Source organism: Rhinatrema bivittatum, chromosome 4 (genome assembly GCF_901001135.1).
Source record: "Rhinatrema bivittatum chromosome 4, aRhiBiv1.1, whole genome shotgun sequence".
Classification (NCBI taxonomy): domain Eukaryota; kingdom Metazoa; phylum Chordata; class Amphibia; order Gymnophiona; family Rhinatrematidae; genus Rhinatrema; species Rhinatrema bivittatum.
In genome coordinates this window covers 327718579-327740266 of record NC_042618.1, presented here as the reverse complement: position 1 = coordinate 327740266, position 21688 = coordinate 327718579, and the positions used below count along the sequence as shown (strand labels likewise).

General features: G+C 40.7%; 1 protein-coding gene across 4 annotated transcripts in view; it reads right to left on the bottom strand.

Moving 5' to 3' along the window:
* The window catches only part of MYH10 (myosin heavy chain 10), a 461218-nt gene that overhangs the window by 350982 nt on the left and 88548 nt on the right, over window positions 1-21688 (bottom strand). For 3 of the 4 annotated variants that reach the window (XM_029600341.1, XM_029600340.1, XM_029600342.1), the window contains exons 5-6: window positions 9849-9951; window positions 9026-9055 (exon numbers count right to left, since the gene is read on the bottom strand). In XM_029600341.1, coding sequence (XP_029456201.1) covers window positions 9026-9055; window positions 9849-9951 — 133 coding nt within the window. The remainder of the gene's footprint in view (window positions 1-9025; window positions 9056-9848; window positions 9952-21688) is intronic. The other variant, XM_029600343.1, reaches the window with a different exon arrangement.

Below are 21688 nucleotides of genomic sequence, written 5' to 3'. Positions count from 1 at the left end.
GAGCTAGCCTATCATTGCAAGTCCCCACAGGGCTCTGCCCTGTGGGAGGTGCCATCTCCTGCAGCGACCAAGGGCCCACGCCTCAATGTCCAAAACACAGCAATCCTCTTATAACATCTGCAATTTGCTCCTTAGCATGTTCGGATCTTTGTGCTGGTGTAAGTGGTGAAGCATCCTCCTCAAATAAGAGTGTGTGTTCTCTTTCTACAGTTGGTGAAGGATTAGACGCTAACATAAGAACATAAGAAAATGCCATACTGAGTCAGACCAAGGGTCCATCAAGCCCAGCATCCTGTTTCCAACAGTGGCCAATCCAGGCCATAAGAACCTGGCAAGTACCCAAAAACTAAGTCTATTCCATGTAACCATTGCTAATGGCAGTGGCTATTCTCTAAGTGAACTTAATAGCAGGTAATGGACTTCTCCTCCAAGAACTTATCCAATCCTTTTTTAAACACAGCTATACTAACTGCACGAACCACATTCTCTGGCAACAAATTCCAGAGTTTAATTGTGCGTTGAGTAAAAAAGAACTTTCTCCGATTAGTTTTAAATGTGCCCCATGCTAACTTCATGGAGTGTCCCCTAGTCTTTCTACTATCCGAAAGAGTAAATAACCGATTCACATCTACCCGTTCTAGACCTCTCATGATTTTAAACACCTCTATCATATCCCCCCTCAGTCGTCTCTTCTCCAAGCTGAAAAGTCCTAACCTCTTTAGTCTTTCCTCATAGGGGAGTTGTTCCATTCCCCTTATCATTTTGGTAGCCCTTCTCTGTACCTTCTCCATCGCAATTATATCTTTTTTGAGATGCGGCGACCAGAATTGTACACAGTATTCAAGGTGCGGTCTCACCATGGAGCGATACAGAGGCATTATGACATTTTCCGTTTTATTCATCATTCCTTTTCTAATAATTCCCAACATTGTTTGCTTTTTTGACTGCCGCAGCACACTGAACCGATGATTTCAATGTGTTATCCACTATGACACCTAGATCTCTTTCTTGGGTTGTAGCACCTAATATGGAACCCAACATCGTGTAATTATAGCATGGGTTATTTTTCCCTATATGCATCACCTTGCACTTATCCACATTAAATTTCATCTGCCATTTGGATGCCCAATTTTCCAGTCTCACAAGGTCTTCCTGCAATTTATCACAATCTGCTTGTGATTTAACTACTCTGCACAATTTTGTGTCATCTGCAAATTTGATTATCTCACTCGTCGTATTTCTTTCCAGATCATTTATAAATATATTGAACAGTAAGGGTCCTAACACAGAACCCTGAGGTACTCCACTGTCCACTCCCTTCCACTGAGAAAATTGCCCATTTAATCCTACTCTTTGTTTCCTGTCTTTTAGCCAGTTTGCAATCCACGAAAGGACATCGCCACCTATCCCATGACTTTTTACTTTTCCTAGAAGCCTCTCATGAGGAACTTTGTCAAACGCCTTCTGAAAATCCAAGTATACTATATCTACCGGTTCACCTTTATCCACATGTTTATTAACTCCTTCTACTGGTAGAACAGAATCTGGTTCTGGCAAATATATATTGAATCACTGGATCAGAAGATGGGAGTCTGGTAGGGTTCAAATGATGGGAAGTAGAAGGAGTAGAGTGGCTTTGGCCAGGGAAGCACTTGAGGGGTAGTGCTGCCTTCAATATCTCATGCATGCAGCATTCCCTCAGTTGAATTGGTTGGACTAGGAAGTGCTATTCTCCTTCCTTGGACTTTAAGAAGTCACAGACCACGGTGATAATGGTGAAAGATTTGGTGTATCGCCTGAGCAGACTTCCAGATGTGTATGTGTCGGTGGAATGGATTGTTACTACTTGCATCAAAGCTGCTCTGTGTGTTGAATCATTATGTAGTTTGTTTTAAACGGCATGCTTTGAAGGGTGCACCAATGTACCATAGGCTGGAAACCAGTGTATCCCTTTATATATAGTTCTTGACGCTGATTTGCTTGCTGCACTATGCTTCAATAGCATCTATGTTTCTGGCTTCTTTTTACCCAATGCTACCAGTGTCTATTGCATCGATGTTCCTTGTGTCTGGTGTCAACGAACTGTGCATCGAGGTCAATACACTGTGCGATGTAACTTGCTTCAAATGCATCGTATGTCGAGTAACTCAATGCAATATACGGATGCTTTGTTAGTCGATGCATTAGGTAACTTGAAACTGATGCTCTGTTCATAGAGTGCTTAGACAGCGCCCATGGCTTGTTGAAGCACTCTATGCAGGTTATGCAGCAGGTTTTACTCTGTTGCATCAATGCTTTTTTTTCCCTTTTATGGCACTGGGGCCTACTGCAACAAGTGTGCCTTAATAGGCACTCTCACCAACCTAGATGTCTGTGGCCACGTCAGGCTCAATGCACTCTGTGCCATCCAATCAAGGTCAATCCAATGAGACCAGGTAGCCCTGGAAGAGTTGCTATGGCAACTTTCTGACAAAGAATGGTAGCTTCTAGAACCAGACCTGCTCTTACTGACTGGTTCAAACTAGTTATTTTTTCTGCTCTGACCTTTGGAACCTGGGAGACATCGTCTACACGCCAAACAATTAGGTTGGTCATGTTCAGGCTCTAAGCATTGATCGCGTCCATCTTTTTTGGACATTACCAGTGGGCCTGAAGCCATTGATGGATTTGACATTCTCAATGTTTGTGAGAAGAAAAGTTTGACTTTTTTTTTCTGTTTTGTTTTTTTTAAATAGAAGATTAGCACTGAAAAGTGCTGTTGTGGGTTGGTAAGGATTAGTGAGTTTTGAAAATTGACTCGGGAGACTGAAAGAAACAGAAGAAAATCATCTGTGCAAAGTGCAGACGAAAATAGACAAGCAATGCCTGCAATAAGTATTCCCACACAAGCTCAGTAGAGCTCAAAAAACTCTAGCAGCTTGAAGAGACAGTTCTGTTCAGTGCTGCCTAATGTCACCCACAGATCAGTTCTAATTCACCCCTGCTTTTTGACAGAAAAGGAATGTTTATAAAGTGCTACTGTTTAGACCATTTGCTTCATTTATGGGATACTTTACTTGATGAAATAGGGTCATGCCAAGATTTCTGGAATTTTAAAAAAGGGTTTAAACACATGACCTTTTAGAAAGGCCTTTGACCCAAGATAATATTAAGCCTACTGGTTTGTCATGTTTCTTGCAGATTGTTTTAGATAGAGATGGAGGATAAGACATGAACTGGGGTGGGTTTGGGAATTTTGTATGTTTTAAGACAGCGGTTCTCAACTGGTGTGTTGCGACACACACAAGTGTCACGGCTCCTGGTGTCCCAAAGCCCCAGTTATACTTCTCTTTACCTTTTTCCTGCTCCCGCTGGCCAATCGGAAGCCTCCTCCCTTCTTCCTCCCAGTGGGAGAAGGAAGCTGCTGATTGGCCAATGAAGCAGAAAGACAGGGGGGCATCTCTCAGCCCGGGGGTGGGGTGGTTTGAGGGGGGCTGGGAGGAATGGCAGTGGCCAGGCCCGTGGCAGTGAAGAAGTCAGATCCTGTGACCACCACATGTAAGTGCTGAAATTAAACACAGCAGCAAGCCACAAAGAAAAGAGGCCAGCCATGCCAGGATTTCCCACTTCAAAAGCAGCAGGGAACCGCGATAGAGTAAGGATTCCCCAAAGCGGCAGTGAGTCACAAGCACAAAGAGGCCGGCAAAGTCGCAATTAAAGTAAAGGTGGCGCTCAGCCATGCTAATTACAGATGGGGCAATTGGAGCTCCCAGCGGCCGTAAAAGCAGGCAGTTGGGGGGCCGCGGGAGCCTAGGGATATCCTGACAGCCAGAAGAAAGGCTTGAGTGCTGTGGCATATTTTTTTAAAATAAATGGTTGCTGCTTCAGTGCGGCTGAGAAGGCAGCAGCAGTCCTGGGAAATCTGCCACTGCAAAATTAAAGGGGAACACAGCATTGGGGCTCTAAGCAAAGTGTGTGAGAGAGAGACAGACTGGGCAGGGAGGTAACTGGGGTGTGTGTGAGAGAGACGACTGGGTTGTGTGAGAGAGAGAGACAGGGCAGGGAGGTGATTGGGTTGTGTGTGAGAGAGACAGAGAAAGACTGGGCAGGGAGGTGATAGGGGTGTGTGTGAGAGACAGAGACTGGTCGTAGGGTTTAATTGGGGGGGGGGGGGGGTGAGTGACTTGTGGGCCCTAAAGAAGAGGACTGTGAGGACAGAGCTTCAGCAGCCACTGCTGCTCCTGGTGTGTGCTTTCAAGGGAAAGGAGTAGGAGAGTTGCTGGAGAGAGTAAGTAAAGTTAGCATTTTAAGTTTATTTTTCTTGATTGACTGCCATTTTAATTATTATTATGTGATGTGTCTGCTGTTTTGAAATATTTTATTGATATTTGGACAATTTTTAATAATTTTTATGAGTTTTAATTGTTTGACCTTATTCTGTTCATCAGCTGTTTTGAAACATTTATTAATATAGTTTTACAATTATTTCTGTGTGGGGATCTATAGCAGCTTGGCTTGTTCTGTTTTCCTAATAGGAGGTGTATTAGTGTTTAGGACCAAATTTAATATTTGTAGTGTTGCCTTTTCATAGGTATGGTTGTTATGTGTTCCATAATGCAGGTGTAACTTTGTGCAGATTAATTTCTGTGCATTATTGCAGATCCTGGTTACATTATTGTTTACCTGGTTATTCATTTCTCTGACTATGTTACTTAAAGTTTCTTAGATGTTCATGGTTCCATGTAATGCCTACAGGCAAGTTTTTATTCATTGTAAACCGGTTTGATTTGCATCTAATGCAAGAAGATTGGTATATAAAAACTAAAACTAAAATAAATAAATAAATCCTGGGACTGTGTTAGGTGCTATATTTCACTTTCCATTTCTCTAGGTTTGCACTGCATGCAGAGTGGCTTTTTTTGGTTTTCCATTCCAGTTTGTCTCCATATTTATAATGTGTGTCTGTGTGTCTGTGACCGAGGTGAGGTATTTTACTAGCATGTAGGCAATTGTATCAATCTTATTTGTTGTGTTTTCTCAATATTACTGGTACATTATTGCTTTTTCATAAGGAGGGCTACTGTGCCTGATAGTAAAGGGAGTTTGTTTTGCTTTTACTGAGATGTCATCAGAACCAGAATATCTTTTTTTTTGCAAGGTGAATTCTATGGGTAATGCCCTAGTTCTGCTCTGCATCCACTGTTGGAGGTCAAGGGGGTTCCCGTGGATGTAGAGTGTATGTTTACATACAGCCCCGTGACTGTCACATGTTCAGTGTGTCAAGCACGTGAGAACCATCTGTCGGGTGTGTTCCGGCTGAAAAAAGGTTGAGAACCACTGTTGTAAGATATGCTCCATGTTATACCTGGAGTTTATACTGAAAATGGCAGAGAACATTGTGCTTCCATCTTTGAAGATCTATTTTTTCTTCAAAATCATTGAATGGTCATCTATGTAACCATGACCCTGGACTTAGCAAATTTTTGTCTCCATTTTTCAAGAGATTCATCACTACCCATGAAATTTTTTTTTATATGTAATTAGGGTATGATATATAGTTATTTTCTTTTTGTGGAGATCTTCTGTGACACATTTACATGAGTTTATTGATTAGCTGAACACAGTATGCTTCAGATATGCATCCATGACATGATTATAGAATTATATCTCTGAAATATCTTAAGGATGAACACTGAAAATCTCAAAATATAGAAAAATTAGTGAATCTTTTATGGTTCATATTTTTTAAAATCTAGTTTTCCAGTAGGACAGTTCCTTGGATATGTCAGCTGTGCTTTGATAAGAAAAATTTTAAATTACAATCACAAGATTTGATTGTCTTTTAGAGAGACGCTACCCTTTAAGTTATAAAAAAAAAAAAAAAAAAGCGGCTTATAAAAGGATATTAAATGCATGCAAAGATTGGTTAGTGACAATATCCAACATGATGCATTTTGACTGGTTTGTATTTTACAGTATTCCACAAAATCAATAGCTGTAGCATAAATTTTTAAATATTGGCCGGTGTTGAAATTGGATATAATTTTTCAGGAGGCTCTGATAACCTACATAGGGGGCGAAGCATAAAAGATCATTTGTTAAATCATTTTTACCAACAAATATGGATAAGATCAAGCCCATGGAGCATACACATGTGGCAGTTGCACTTTGTGTGATCAAACAACCTCTGGGACAGTTTGGCAAGATCCTGCCAAAGGCACTGAATATAAATTGCGAGGTTCTACAAATTGTCTATGTTTAATAGTGTCCCCATGCAAAGTTTATGTGGTTGAAGTAGACCACCCATTATGTGCTTAATATAACACCAAAGTTTTCTTACTACTAATACATTGAAAGCACTGGTTGTCTAATATTGTGTTGAATATGGCCACTCTTTCCAGCAACTGAAATGGTGTGTTATCGAGCACATGAAGGGTATATGCCTTGAGGAGGTGATTGCCAAGTAAGATTAAACCTCAGAGAAATATTTTGGATATACAAATTGCATATGGCATCCCCTAATGGGTTAAACACTGAAATCGAATGGTATTGTTAATTTTTTGCATATGTTTTTATATTTTTTCAATATACTTTTTCCCGCCATAGATAGTATGGCGGGAAAAAGTATATAAAAACAGACGTTGACATGGTGGCAAAGTTCTGATTTGCAAACAAAAAAAAACCAAACAGATGCTGACTAGATAAGTGGGGTTTGATAGGATATATAGAGAAGCATCATTGATTTTGTTCAGTTTGATTTTTTTCACTTTTGCTTTGGTTACTTTTTTTTTTTTTTTTTTTTTACTGAAAGAAAATAGACTCGTTTGTGTTCCCTTGAAGAATGACCATTCAAAACACAGATCCATGTTGGGGTTGGGATTTCATGAGATGGGACTCAAGAATTTCAGCTTGAAAAATTCACATTGGGTCTTGTACGGATTAAGGCTAAGGAATGTTTGGATAACCATTTGAAGTTATATTTTTATTTTAAATACTGCACAAGTAAAAAAAAAAGTTCAACATTTGTCAGAAAAGTGACCAATGATTATATAAAGGCCAAACTATACTGAAGTGTATTAACTGGCACTATAACCAGATGAAATCTAGTATGATGATCACATTTACCCAACACTATTGATAAAAAATAAATAAAGAATACTGTGGCAGACATTTTGCTGAGGTCAATTATATATTGTACAATGCCTAGAGCAACAGTATTGTTGATAGTGCAATATAAATACACTTTCAGTTCATTCCTTAGATTGAGAGGAATTAAATACCTATTTTGTAAACCCTAGAACAGCTGTTTAACGGTTTCTGTATGCCAACATGAGAAACTTCTCAAGCTCTAGGACAATTGTGCTGAAGCTCCCTTCCCCTGAAAACCAAACCTATTTGCAGGCCTTAAGGACCAAAGTCGTGCATCCCTGCTCTAGAACAATGGTGCTAAAATTAGTGTCAGGAACCATCAAATTAGGATGGCTTTCAAGCTATCCCTAACATAGCCAAGATCAGTACACATCCATCTGGTTCTTAAACCCTATATACGGCAAATGTATCATGCATTTTTGTTAGGGACAGCCTTAAAACAAAAAAAAAGTCTACTAATTAGACAGCTCATCTCCAGATGCAGCCTCTCTCTGCATCTATTAGCTCTTGGAGCCTTTCTTCCTTACTTCAGGAATAAAGCTAAGGCATGGTTTTTCAGCCAGGTCTTCCCTGCAGAGACCTCATTGCCCCTGGTCTGATTCCCCATACTTCTGATTAAAGTCGAATTTATATACCCTGGATTTCCAATGCTATTCCAAGTGTGAATTTGATCATCACCAAGTCATTTCAATTGCTATTGTTTGATTTAAATTTGTCGTCTATCTTGAGCCATTCTTGGTTTAAGGCAGAATACAAATGTCTTTAAATAAATCAAAGCTTCAGAGCTTCTGAGGCACGCCATTGACTTTGGCTCTATGGTCTCTGGGAGGCAATGTGGCCTTGTCACAGATATTTGTGGTAAACCTTGTTTGGATGATATCTGTTTGTACTTGAAACAGAATTTAAAATGGATTAGCTTGCTTCTCTGACATGGTGAGAATGTGGACATGGAAAAAATCAAAACGAAAAAAGCTTTATGGCAAAATATGGTCCAAAGATTAAAAGTGTGACTGGATAGCCTGCTGGCATGGCTGCACGGAACAAAGGTCACAGGCCAATTTACCAGAACAACAAAAATAACTTTAAAAATTGCCAAAAAAGACAACCAAGGGCAATCTAGGAGGGGGTGGAAGAAGGGGAACAGGCAGAAAAGTTTGAAGAAAAACAAATAGATCAGCTTCCTAAAGTCTGCAGGGTTATAGAACAGAACAGAACGCAGCTGACATTCTTGGCAAACAAAAAAAACAAACTAGGGGGAGCCACAGGGCTGATAAAGAATAGGAACGTATGTGTATGGGCAGTGAAGGGCTTTAGTCCTTTCCATAAGACTCTGGAAGAATCTGTTTTGCATTAATCAAGGTCATGTGATACACAACAAATTGGTCTTCAGAGAGGTCAGAATTAAGACTAAGAATTCAGAAATATTTGTGTTTTGCTACTAAAATGAGGAGCTCCTCTCCCAGACTTCCATCTTTAGTAGCTCTAGTATTTTTTTCATGGTCTTATCTCATTGTTACTTTTGTAATATATATATATTATATAATAAATATATATGAAATATGAAAATTATATATTTTTTTTTTTAAAGTTCTACAGCTTGGGAGAAGTCTCTGGCAGACCACATTATCAAAGTGTGACAGCATTTAGGATGTTTGCTTTTAGAATAAGATTGTAAACATGCATATACAGTTAAAATACACAAAATCTTTAGGAAAAGTAGTCATTTGGACAAAGTCACAGGTCTGCTTAGTCTGATAAAACAGTACAGAAGGAACCAACTTTAAAATGCAATTGTAGCCTTCAGTAAGTGCCTATGAAAAAAAATCACAGCATTAAAACTACTAAAAAAAAAGGTCTATATGCTTAAACTAAAAAAGCAAAAAAGAAAAGCACTTGCCTGATGTTTCACAGGTTTAGGAGATTCAGGCTGTTCACAGCAAACAAACAAATGCAAATGTTAATAGCAACACAAGACTTACTCTTAGAATACAAGCCATACATCAATCACTGTAATGATTCTGAATATGCCATTGTATTTAAACAATGATCATTCATGGAATCATTTAAGTTTTTCCAGTTGATAAAAAATGTGAAGATATGATTACATCTCCTGTAAAACAGCAATCTTAAGATAATTCATAACTTGAGAATTATGTAATCTGCCACACAGAGACTGTTTAGTTTATTGCCAAGCTTCAAACTCAACACCAGCATAATACAGATGTGATTTAATAGCATTCCAGGTAATGTGTTTTTTCCTGAACTCCTATTCAGCACTACTGCAAGTAGCATCTGTGCCAACTTCATAAACTACTAGATGTAGAAGTAATAGGCATTAAATTCAAAAGAAGAAAGTTTATATTTAACAAATTGTTATGCACAGGAAAAAATATTTTAGTTCTACATGTCTTACTTAATATAAAAAATAGTGGTGTTTATGAAACTTAATTTCATGCATTTGTTAAATATTTAATTCCATGAAATAAGTTATGCCTCGTTTACATATGATTAATGTGATACTTCTTAAAAGAATAAACTAAGCTGTAACAAAATATTTCTAACCAGCCATTAGTGTTAGCTCTCGAAACCTTATTTACACTGTCAGCTTTACAATTAGTCAAAAGCTAGTTACTTTTACTTAGCAAAGGCTGGATTGTTAGCACTGGAGAAAGAAAAGTGGCCTAGAATAAAAGGTGTAAAAAAAACCCCCAAAAACTTACAGGAATACTATGGTCCTTTCTTCCTTTGTGAGAGGAAGCAACATGAGCTAAATACTGAATAACCTTTTTTGTGTTTTCTGTCTTTCCAGCACCAGATTCACCTCTGCAAAATTAAAAACAGAAAACATGTTATCAAGGCACTAAAGCAAGATATAACATATGTGCATTACACAATCTGAATGCAACCATAAATGTCATGAAGTGCAAATTTTAACATTGACATCAGATGTAAAAAACAGGATAGACTTATAAGTCTCCAAAAATGCAATCATGGTGATGTTTGTGGCCTTGTAAAGGATGGGCATACACTAAAAAGTGGATATTTCACTTAGAGCAAATGTTTCCAAACCTGCCCTGGAGGCAGCGCATGCAAATGTATCTTGTGCATATTTATTGTGGATATCCTGAAAACCTGCCTGGCTGGGGTCCCCTAGGTTAGATTTGGGAACCACCGACTTAGATCTTTACAGTACTAAAACAGATTCAGACTTTAGATTTTGACTAATTGTAAAGCTGACTTTGTACACTATTAGTGAATACCACCAATACATTGGCATATGAACATCTCCATTTTGTAGACTGGACTAAATGCTCTAACCTGAAAATTTTTATGCTTACTCCTTCCACTAGGCTGAAAATTAAGGAAATAACTTATTCTGTGATAACTGGTTAGTTGCTCTGAATCTCTCTACTTTATGTTAAAGAACATGATGAGTGTGCACAGGGGAAGATTGGCATCCCCTTGGTAGGCTGCTCTTTCTGGTCATATGCAGCCAAAGAAAGGCTTGGTGGGGCCACGACAGAGCCATATTACCACAGCTGGAACAGAGGGGGACAAGGGCACAGGACCACTGCGCCTGGATGCCTTGGCACTCCAGGGTGCCTTGAATAGATGGCAACCCCAGCGCTCAACAGCACCAATTCCGTCCAAGGCTGAAACCCATCACCAAGAGCTTCAGTGGCACTCGCGGGCTCTCAGGTGCTCGGACGGCTCAACGGCCAAGAGGGCGGCTGACGCAGCATCAAGGCTATGAACCTTGATGGCCCACACATGCACCTCGATGGGACTGAGGGAGTCCAAGGCATTGATCGCCTCAAGGGCGTTGATGACCCCTATATGATGGTGTCCAGGAGGATCATGGCAATCAAAGGCAGTCCTGTTCCTCGACCGTAGAGTTCGGTGCCGCTACGCTGCCACATTGAGGCCCAAAGTGCTCGATGACTCCGGCGCATCGAGTAAACAGATGCCATAAGAGCCTCTTGTGCCGTAGACATCAAGAGCGGTCACACACCTTATCAAGGGCACCCTGGCACCTTGACAGCGTCAAGAGTGACCATGGCACTGAATGGCAGTCCTGGTCCCCGATGCAGTCCTGACAATGTATCAGATCGATGCACTGGTCAGAGATGTGCATGGGCAACAGATACTGGGCATGGCAGCAAGAGAGGCTACGTCATCCAAGGCTCCTTCCCTTGGAGACTAGTTCTTTTGAATGTGGGGAGGATGAGCTCTCCCCTCTCTCCTCCCCTCAACAGGAATGGTATGGTCCTCAATCTCTTCACTGTCTGATCCTCCATTGATACCAATCAGTGAAACATGGAACTCCTGCCCGGGAAGAATTCAACAAATACACAGATCACTCACAGACTGCATTGTCAGTCCTGCCAGCATCTGATAAAAGGTACAAAAAAAGGAGATAGCAAGGAGAGGACAGATGCTAAACTGCAGTTGCAGTATAGGGAGCCTGGATGAGGAAAAGAGGGATAGGTATAGAAAGAAAGAAAGAAAAAGCAAAAGACTGTACGAGAGGAGGAACCTGTATGAGTGTATGTTTAAGATATATATGTGACAGAGCCAGAGCCTGTGTTAAGTTTGTGAGGGAGTCTGGGTATTTAAGTAGGAACCCGTGTGAGGGTGTGTAGAAAAGGATTCTTGGGGGGGGGGGGGGGGGGGGAGTGTGAGAGAGTGCTTTGTGAAGGTGTATGCATTAGAGAGAGCAACTTGTGTGATTGTGTGTGAGAGAATAAGCCTCTGTGGTCCATGTGTATAAGAAGGGAGCCTGTGTGAGGGTATGAGGGCATTGGGGGGGGGGGGGGGGGGGGGAAACACATGTGAGAAACAGCGTGCATGTTTGAAGTGGTGTGTGAGTGAGAAAGAGCCAGTATGAGGGAAGTGTGTGAGAGAGGAAGCCTGTGTCGGGTTGTGTGTTTGGGTGGGTTAGAGGAAACGTGAGAAAAAGGGAGTTTGTGAGTGTCAGTTTGTGAAAGATGGGGAGTCTATGAGAGTGGGAGGTTGTACGTGTTTCAGAGACATGGAACCTGTGAGTGAGGGAGTGTGTGTGGGGAACATCATGCATATGTATAAGAGAAAGTAAGAGAAAGAGAAAGAGAGAAAGAGATAGAAAGAGAAAGAGAGAACATGAATGCTTGCGCACTTGATATTTTGTGCGCAACAATCCCCTCTCCACTCCAGCTAATCTTCAACAATCTCAGGGCATCTGAAAATCAAAAGTTCCAGGCATGGAGAACAGTAGATTTTTTATCCTTGTTTGTTTTAATCATTGGGAATTATCTGATGTGTTTCCTGTTTTTCCAATATTTCTTTTGGAGTTTAGAACATTTTTAAAAATGTTATTGCACTTTTTTTTATTATTGTCTTTTATTCTGTCAGCTATTCTGAAATGTTTTTTAAAATTCAGATGTTTTTACTGTTACCATTTGTTTGTTTATTTTGTTTGATATTTTATTTAGAATGCTGTTTGTTTTCCATTGTTGCGCTGCATACATAGGCTAGCGGAGTTTTCCAGTTCACTTGTCTACATATTTTTCATTTTTATTTTATGGTCTCTGTTCTTTGTTTTGTGAGAGTGCGTTCTGCATTGGTGATCTAACTTGGAGGTATTCTGTTAGTGTAGTTTGTGCAGGGTTCTATGCAGATAGACATTCTTTTTTTCTGAAAGGTGTAGTATTGTTTTAGGGCTTGGAGTAATATTTACAGCGTTGCCTTTTCATAGGAAGGGTTGTCAATTGAGTGCTGGCAGTTAGTGCTTTTTTGGTGTGGGAGGTCTACTATATTGTAATTCAGTTTACTCATGGCTTTGAGTGCCAAGCTCACACAACATGCATTACAAGAGTTCTAATACCATATGAGTACAAAGTGTCTTTTTTGCCTTTTAGCAAAGTTTCCTGGTTGCTATGTAATGTTTATTTTTACATGTACTGCTATGATATTTTTACCTTATAAAACTGTACTTTGAATGTCCTTTCTCATGTAAAATCTATTATAAATGCATAATTTTTGTTTGTGTGTGGAGTAGGTTGGGGAGAGGAGCACGTTTGTTTGCCTAAGGTTCCTAATATCCTTTCATTGACCCTGAATGCATTGCTTTTTTTTTTTTTAACTCTATTATACAATATAAATATAAGAATACTTGTACCAGAAACAGAGATATGCCAAATCAAATACATTATTCAATATCATACTGACATAGGAAAAGCAAAGATTATATTTCAGCACATTTCTCTGAGTGATTATAGGAAAACAGGGGAACCAAGAAGGAAAGAAGAGCAATTAACACAATTAATGAAAAAGAAAGAGAGAAACAAACCAAGAGAAATATTAAGACGTGGCTGTTTAAACAAGCTTTTCCGGACCTATCCTAATGGCCTCCTCTCCACTTCAAGAATGCAGCCACTCCAGCCATCTGTAAATAACTCTACAAGGTGTTAAATCACTTCTGTATCTACTCTGTATTTCGCTTCTCTCCCAGTTTGATCCTCCTTGTTTTTTGTAACTGCAATTTCCTCTGCACTAGTTCCAGTTTTTTTGCTTTCTGCACCCCCTGTTCAACTGTAAACCAGCATGATGTGATTGCATTAGGAATGCCAGTATATAAAAACCTTACATAAATAAATAGACATTATTCCGAAATTGCCAAGCCATCTTAGGGAGCTTCTTGGGCATATGAATCCAGGAAAAATCTAAGTTGGGAAGGTTCAAAATGCACATAATTAACGTTAAGATGTTTCACATAACATTTACATGGATATCTTAATGTAAACTGAGCCCCTAATGACTTCATAGAAAGAAATTTCTTCCTATGATCCTGGGTTATCCTAGTTATATCAGGAAATATCCATATCTTCTGACCATAAAATAGCTGTAACCTGTTTCGCAAGAAAAACCTGAGAACAGAATTTCTAACATTAAGAAAAATAAGAGAGACCAATAAAGTTCCCCTTTTAGATATAAAGACTTCTTGTGATGATTCAATGGAGAATCTTGCTCATGATCATCAGGAAAACCAATAATCTGCTGTGGTAAATACGCTTTGGTAACAGGCATCGCCTCCTTAGGGATCTTTAGAACTTGTGAAATATAGTTCTTAAACAATTCCAATGGTGAAATCAATTTAGTAATTAGAAAATGAAGAACTTGCAGATTCAAGCTTCTCAAAGCATTTTCAATGTTCTCTAGTTTCTTGGAATAGATTGAATTAGATTGAACCAAACCATTTTGTATTTTCTCAACTGTAGACAATCATGACTCCAACTTCAATTTTACCCCCATATAGAGAAAGCAGTTTAATAGCAGCGGAAACACACTGATTAGTAACCAAGGACATTTTTTATAAAGAAGAAATAGCAGCTTCTAAGGAAGCTAAAACATTACATACTACAACCAATATAACTGGGGGTTTTATTAAAGTTACCTTGGGAGCCAAAAAAGACTTGGAATCCATGCCACTTTCTCTCGGGAGATTATTATTGCCAGCCAAATCACCTCCAAGAACCAGAGACAAAGTTTGCATCGAGGAAGTATCAGATGCTGTTCCATGAACAGGAGTAGGAAAAAAAAAAATAAACACTCCTCCTTCTAACCTCTTCGATGAAGCAACAGTGAATTCTGCAGCGGCCATTATAGCGGTACCCCCAGGTGCAAGGTTCACCCGTTTCGGCCCCGCTATCAGGCGTCTTGCTGAATGGAGGGGACGATATGGCAGGCGTGCCAGGATTTAAGGATGTTTCATTGGCCTGCAGCGTCAGCGTTCATTCCTCATTGGCATCTGCTAGGGCAATTGCTGGCGTTGTTAGAGATGTTAGAGCAAAGAAGCCCTCAATCAGAGGCAGGAGAAGCTTGGGCAAACACCTGCAGTTTGGCTTTCCGCTTAGGATGAGGCATCATAGAATAAAGAAAACAGGTAAACAGAGAGAGCTCCAGTCCAGCCTCTCAGCTCCTTGAATGCATTGCCTCTTTAAGAGTTGTACAGATCTTTGCCACCAAACACCCAGAGCTGCCTTTTCAGGGGGAGGATCATTACAGCTTCAGCCTTGGGGAGGGGGCAGAGAGAGAAGTAACTCATAACTACCTCAGTAACGAAATATACCCAGAGTATTGGCTTCAAGGGGTGCAAATCCTCCAATTACACTACAAACCACCACCTCAAAGTTTATGACTTCAGCCACCAAATGCACATGGAATTTATACCTTTCAACTCTCTACAAGTGCTGAATCACTGCTGAAACAAACATGTAAATCAGCATTAGGGGACTAAGTACAGAAGAGAAATATCAAAAAAGCAAATATGCTTCAGCCAAGTTAGAAACTGTTACAAATTGCAAAATGAATATGTTCCACTATATTTTCTGCACAGACTACAATCTCCCTGCAAGATAGTGCTATGCCATCTTTCTTCACTCAGGAGCTCATTTACTGAAGGGGGTCACATGTGCATTGTTAGAAAAATAGATCCCACTGAAATTACTGGAAATTTTGTAAAAATCATTCTGTAAACACGTCAAGACGTGGACCTTACTGCAGCCCCACAGTGAAAAAGAGCACTTTCAAATGTAATTTTCATTTAAATACTAAAAAAATAAACATTAAATTCTGGGTTGTGGATTAGCTTAGATTCTTCAGTTGAATACTGCCTTTGTAGGATTTAAAGCAAAAGGATTGCTCCATCTCAAAGAAATGGCATTCACGGAGTGGGATGCCAGTGGCCAGTAGTTGGTGTTCCACTTTCATGCAACAAAACACTGCACGGAGCGGCAGTAGCCACAGAGGCATTCACGGAGCGGGATGCCAGTGGCCAGTGGTTGGTGTTCCACCTTCACGGAGCGGAAGGATGGAGGGCTGCCATCTCAAAAAACAAAAAAAAACAAAGCAAGCAAGCAAACAAAACAGGGGTGGGTAAGGGGCAGGGGTGTGGCCTGCTGGTTGCGGCGGTTGCTACCCCTGATTGAGCTGGATGTTCACTAGGATGGCGCTGCTCTCTGCATTGGTGGAGGGGTGGAAGGGAATTGGGGCCGGAAGGTGCTGGAAGCCAATAGAGACGGGTGGGAGGGAGAAAAAGGGGGGGGAAAAAAATGGATAAACTGCGTAGCTTGCTGGGCAGACTGGATGGGCCGTTTGTCGTCTTCTGCCGTCACTTCTATGTTTCTATGTAAATAAATGTTAAAACCCTAAAATTACAGATTGGTTTTATATATTCTGTTTGTTGAAATCAGCTGTCGCAATACCAACATTTGGATCACAAAGTTCCACTTTAAGGTTACACAACTATTTTGACATCTGAATATTAGCTATGCTGTTGTGCATTTTTTGAGCTACACTGGAGAAAAATTAGTTTAGTGACCTCTCTAGTAACTATAAAAAGTTGTGTCAAAGCCTAAATAAATAGTTCAATAAAAGCACCACTGAACAAAAACAAAGTGTGGACAAAAACTCATAAGGCTTTAATTTATTAAAAACATGTTTCAAATTCAGAAAAGATAAGTTATCAGTTAGCATTCATGAAAAGGGAGGATAAACATTTGAAATCCTTATTCAGTGCTGCTTTCTATGTCAATTCTGTAGTGTTGGGAAAAGTGAAATCAGAAGTGCAGAAATTGCTATCAAATAGAGAACTACCTCTATTTATTAAATCTTCACTATAATTAAAACAAATATATCTTAAAGTTTTTACCTTGTTACACAAGTTACTTTGCATAATCAATTTTCTAGTTGATTGCGACTGTTCTGACTCCCAATTCATACCTGCTCAGATTGCCAGCTAAAGATTTTTTTGTCTCTGCTCAAATGATTTGAGAACGAGATGACTCACTAGCTACATAAAGACATTTAACTCAATATCCCAATACCTGTTCATAACAGAACATGTAATTTATCAGGTAAGTAATAATTTCTCAAAATCTGTAATTTCCTTTTCTCTAGTAAAGACTGGTTAATCCACAACCAGTGGGTTATGCACCTCTACCGACAGCTGGAGCCTGAGCAAAGCTGACATTACAGTGTACATATACCCCTACTCTCACTCCAGCCCGCCAGTATTCTCTGCAAAAGCCAACTATGTACAAACTAAAAATACTTGATTATAACCATTAACAGACAACCATTCAAGCACTCAACCACAGGAAATACTGAGCTCAGCCAAAGAGTGTTTCTAGGGACTGAAACTGACAGTTATCCCTGGAACGCAGCCACTTAGAACAATAGAACCACAAACTGGCAGCCAAGGGTGGGAAGATGAATTAACCTGTCTTCACTAGAAAAAAGGAAATTACCAGGTAAGTAGTAATTTTTCATATCTCAGCATTCCAACAGGTTAATCCACGAACAGTGGGATGTAGCCAAGCTACTCCCGAATAGGGCAGGAGGCTGCCCGTGGTCCAACCAAAACCGCACAAGCAAAGGCTGCGTCCTCCCGGGCCTGCACATCCAGACAGTGATACCTGGAAAAAGTATGTAAGAAGGGCAACGTCGCTACTCGGCAAATCGACAGGAAACAATCGAAGCGCCATCCACGACACTGTCTGTGCCCTTATGAAACGAGCCCTAACCTGTTTAGGTAACGGCTGCTCAGCATCCACATACGCGGCCGTGATAACCTCCTTAATCTAGTGGGCTATTGTAGCCCACAACGCCAGCTCATTCTGTTTATGTCCACCATGGAGCACAAACGGCCGGTCAGTCTTCCTAAGAAGTCTAGACACCTCCAAATACCTCAAGATATGTGGCTTGACATCCTAGGGCTGCAACAGACTATATTCTTCCACATCTTTCCCTGTCCAGCGTCAGCAGGGAAATAGATTGAATCAAGAGAAAGTCCGAAACCACTTTGGGCAAAAAGGACAGAACAGTTTGCAGCTGGACCGTCCCTGAAGTCACTCGGAGGAATGGTTCCCAGCAAGAGAGCCTGTAGTTCGGAAACTCTACAAACAGAACAAATGGCCACAAGAAAAAAAACAAAACATCTTCAAGGTAAGTAACCTCAAGGAGAGGCAAAGCACTGATCAAAAGGTGGGACCTGCAAGAAAATCCAGAATCAGATTAAGGCTCCACAAAGGCACCAGCGGTCACAGTCCGTGTCCGCCAAAAAGGCAGCTGCTGATTTCCATCATGGCCCTGGAATTCAAACCAGTCTCATCAACCTCCTGAGATAGAAGCAAGCAAGCACAAGTCACCAGGGAGCAGCAAGAGGCTAGCTGCAAATTCATTGCCACTGCCTCAAAGGCCTGCTTAAGGATAGCCTCAGTTCTCCTATCCTGAGCATCTTTCAATGCCGCTCCTCCTAGGGGAATGGTCGGCCGCTTGGTGACGGAACACACCAGCACATCCACTTTTGGATCCAGGAGTACAGATTTTCCAAGCCTTGTCCCCCTTTAAAATTAGATTCCAGAGGGCCCCATTCAAGATCAATCAACTCTAGAATAACCATAACTGGGAAGAAACATGATGCTTTACACAAAGTAACCAAAATAGGATTCTTCTTTGGCTCAGACAAGGGATCAGTACCTTCAGTGTCAGCATCTTCAGTGTCAGAGATTAGCACCAGCAACTCATCTCTATGAAAGAAGCGCAACATTGTTCTATAAAGGTTCCAACCCTGGAGGAATTTTCCTATCCTCCAGGGAGTAAGATTCGCTTTCCTTATGTGCCATCCGGGTCCCCAAGATGCCTTTCGACCTTTACACATCAGCAGATCAGTCTCAATTTCATCCCTAGAGGCCAATGTAATATGGTGCACTTGCTAGAGCAATGGTTCTCAATCTTTTTCCCCCATCATGACACACCTAATGGATGCTTCCATGTGTGACACACCGTTCACAACAAACCACAGCTAAACTAAAAAACAGCCTCAATATCACTTTTATCATTAAGAATGACAAGGGAAAGATAAGAGTACTCTCTCTAAACAGAAATACATTTTTGTATCAGCTACATTCTCTGTCCCCTGTGGAACCACCACCCTTTTATCTTCTGCTGATGCTGAGCCTGAAAGTAAGGGAAGACAGAATCACTAGTTATCACTAGTCCAGAAGTGAAAACTGCCATTTCTGGCTGGGCTCCAGCAGAAATGGTGGATAGGAGCTCTGTCCTACTGGGCCCAGTGGGTGAAGAAGTCTGCCTTGTGAACTGCACCCTCCCCACACAATTAAAAGTTATGCATTTATAATAGATTTTAATTGAAAAAAATGAGAAAAAAAAAAAAAAGACACTTGGAACCCACATGGCATTAGGTCTATTGTAACATGCTCAGTATGGGCTTAGCACTCAAAGTCACGAGTGAAAGAATTAATATATTAACACCTCCATACTAAAACAGTGTCAGCATGCAAACAGTAACAACCCTACTTATGAAAAGGTAGAAGTGCTAATATCACAACAGGCCCTAAAATACCAGTATACCTCATATTAGGGAAATAGAACAAGCCAGACTCCTATAAATCCCTACACAGAAACTACACACTGGCAGAATACCTCACCTCGGTCATACTTGCAAAATACAGACAGACCCTCAACAAATACAGAATAAAAAGAACATACTTGTAAGTATGAATGCAAATATGCAGACAAAAACTGAACTGGAAACCTTAGTAAAACAATGGAAAAAATTCACCATTCCTCATTAAAAAAATATATATGTATATATATATATAAAATCAATAAAATCACACTAGTAAAAAAAAAAAAACATATTTCATAACGGCTGAAAGTGGAATATCCAACAATTAAAAACTAGAAAAATGTTCTTAACACCAATAAAACATTTCAAAACAGCAGCCACAAACAAAAAAAAAAAAAAAAAGACACTGCTCGCCATACCTGGGAATTTTTCATTTCATGGTGCCCCAAGATTGTCTTGGATTACCAAAAGTAGAGGAGAGGGCTGTTGCTCAAACTTTCTTCTCTCTCTCACGTGCTCAGCCTGCGTGGCTGTCTCTCTCACGTGCTCAGTCACGTACGCGCGCGTGCACACGCAGGCCGTCTCTCACGTGCTCAGTCACGTACGCGTGCACGCACACGCAGGCTGTCTCACATGCTCAGTCTCACAGGCTCGCTGTCACTCACGTGCTCAGTCAAACAGGTGCACACAATACTCTCACTCAGATGCTCAGCCTCACACAGGCAAACACACCCACAAGGAGTCTCTTACTCTCACGTGCTCAGTCACACACACATGCTGTCTCTCACAGGCATGCACGAGTGCACACAGTCTCTCTCCTCCCAGAAGCACAAGTAACAGCAGCTGCTTCAGCCTGTCCTCCTCCAGCCCCTGTGGCTAACGGGACAATTCTCTTTCTTGGGGCCGCGGGGACTGACACTGTGCATTCTCAAATTTAGCTCACACTGCTCCTTCTATTGTTCCTGTGCAGGTCCACCTCACTTCCTCTTCCGGCCGTGCCGATAAAGTGGACAAACCGCCTGCACAGCCCCCCACCCCATGTTCTTTCCAGATGGCCGCATAGCTCTGCTGCTAGCATTTCCCCCAGGCTTGAAAATGCTGACAGCCTGGGCAGAGGAGGAGATCCTTGTATTCCACTGGAGAAGAGGAGGGGGGAGGAAAGATTAGCCGTATCAGCAGAGACCAGGGAGCCTTGTATTCTGGCTGTGAAGGTGGTGATACACCACCTTGTGCTTTGCGACACAGTGGAGTCGCGACACACTGATTGAGAATTGCTGTGCTAGAGTGCACAATTTAACCAGCAGTGGTGCATAAACTTTACTACCAATGAGGCAAGGAGTTTTGTGCCCAAAATATTTGCATACAGGTTGGCACCCTCATATAGAAATCCCATGCTAGTGATGGCATTAGCTATGACCCCCCTCCCCTCTAATGCTGAGAAGCACTGGCTTACCTCATGTTTTCTTAGCACTAGAAAAACAAACTCCTAGTCCAAGGTGAAGTTAAGTTTCCAGAGCTACTGTTAGTCAATGGGCGGAAGCTGGCGTTCCAGTGCACAAACTATGTTTTTATGCATAAAATGATTTAATCTCCTTAAGCCTTTTCTTTAAAAAAAAAAAAAAAAAAAACAGCACTAACAAAAATGTGCATAAACTCCCTTTGCATTAGCATACTGGATCAGGGGTTTAAAAACATGTATAATGTGCATTAAACTCTGCATTGAATTTCAGTTTTAATGCTCAGCTTGTTTTGTCAGCCATCCCCAACCCCCAGATTGGCCAACATGCCCAACAACTTATTTTGCTTAGAGTCACTTTGTATTGGAGAGCAATGTTTGTTTCTCTGTGGAAGCTAAAAGGTGGTAATTTCTACATCAGTCATTTTTAACAAAGTTTTATGCTAATTCTTTGAATCTGTTGATTCTTTATAATCTCATACTTTAGAAGGGCATCATTTCTGGTATGTGTACAGAGCCCTCAGAGGTCTAAAATAAAATTCATTGAAAAATACAATTAAAATATTATCTTACTGTGAGTGGCCTGCCATCTCATAAAAATGAGATGGCAGGCCACTCCCCCCCCCCCCCCCCGACTCATTACAAAACCACCCCACTATAAAATTTGTTGATGTTGCCATATCAATATTTTCTTA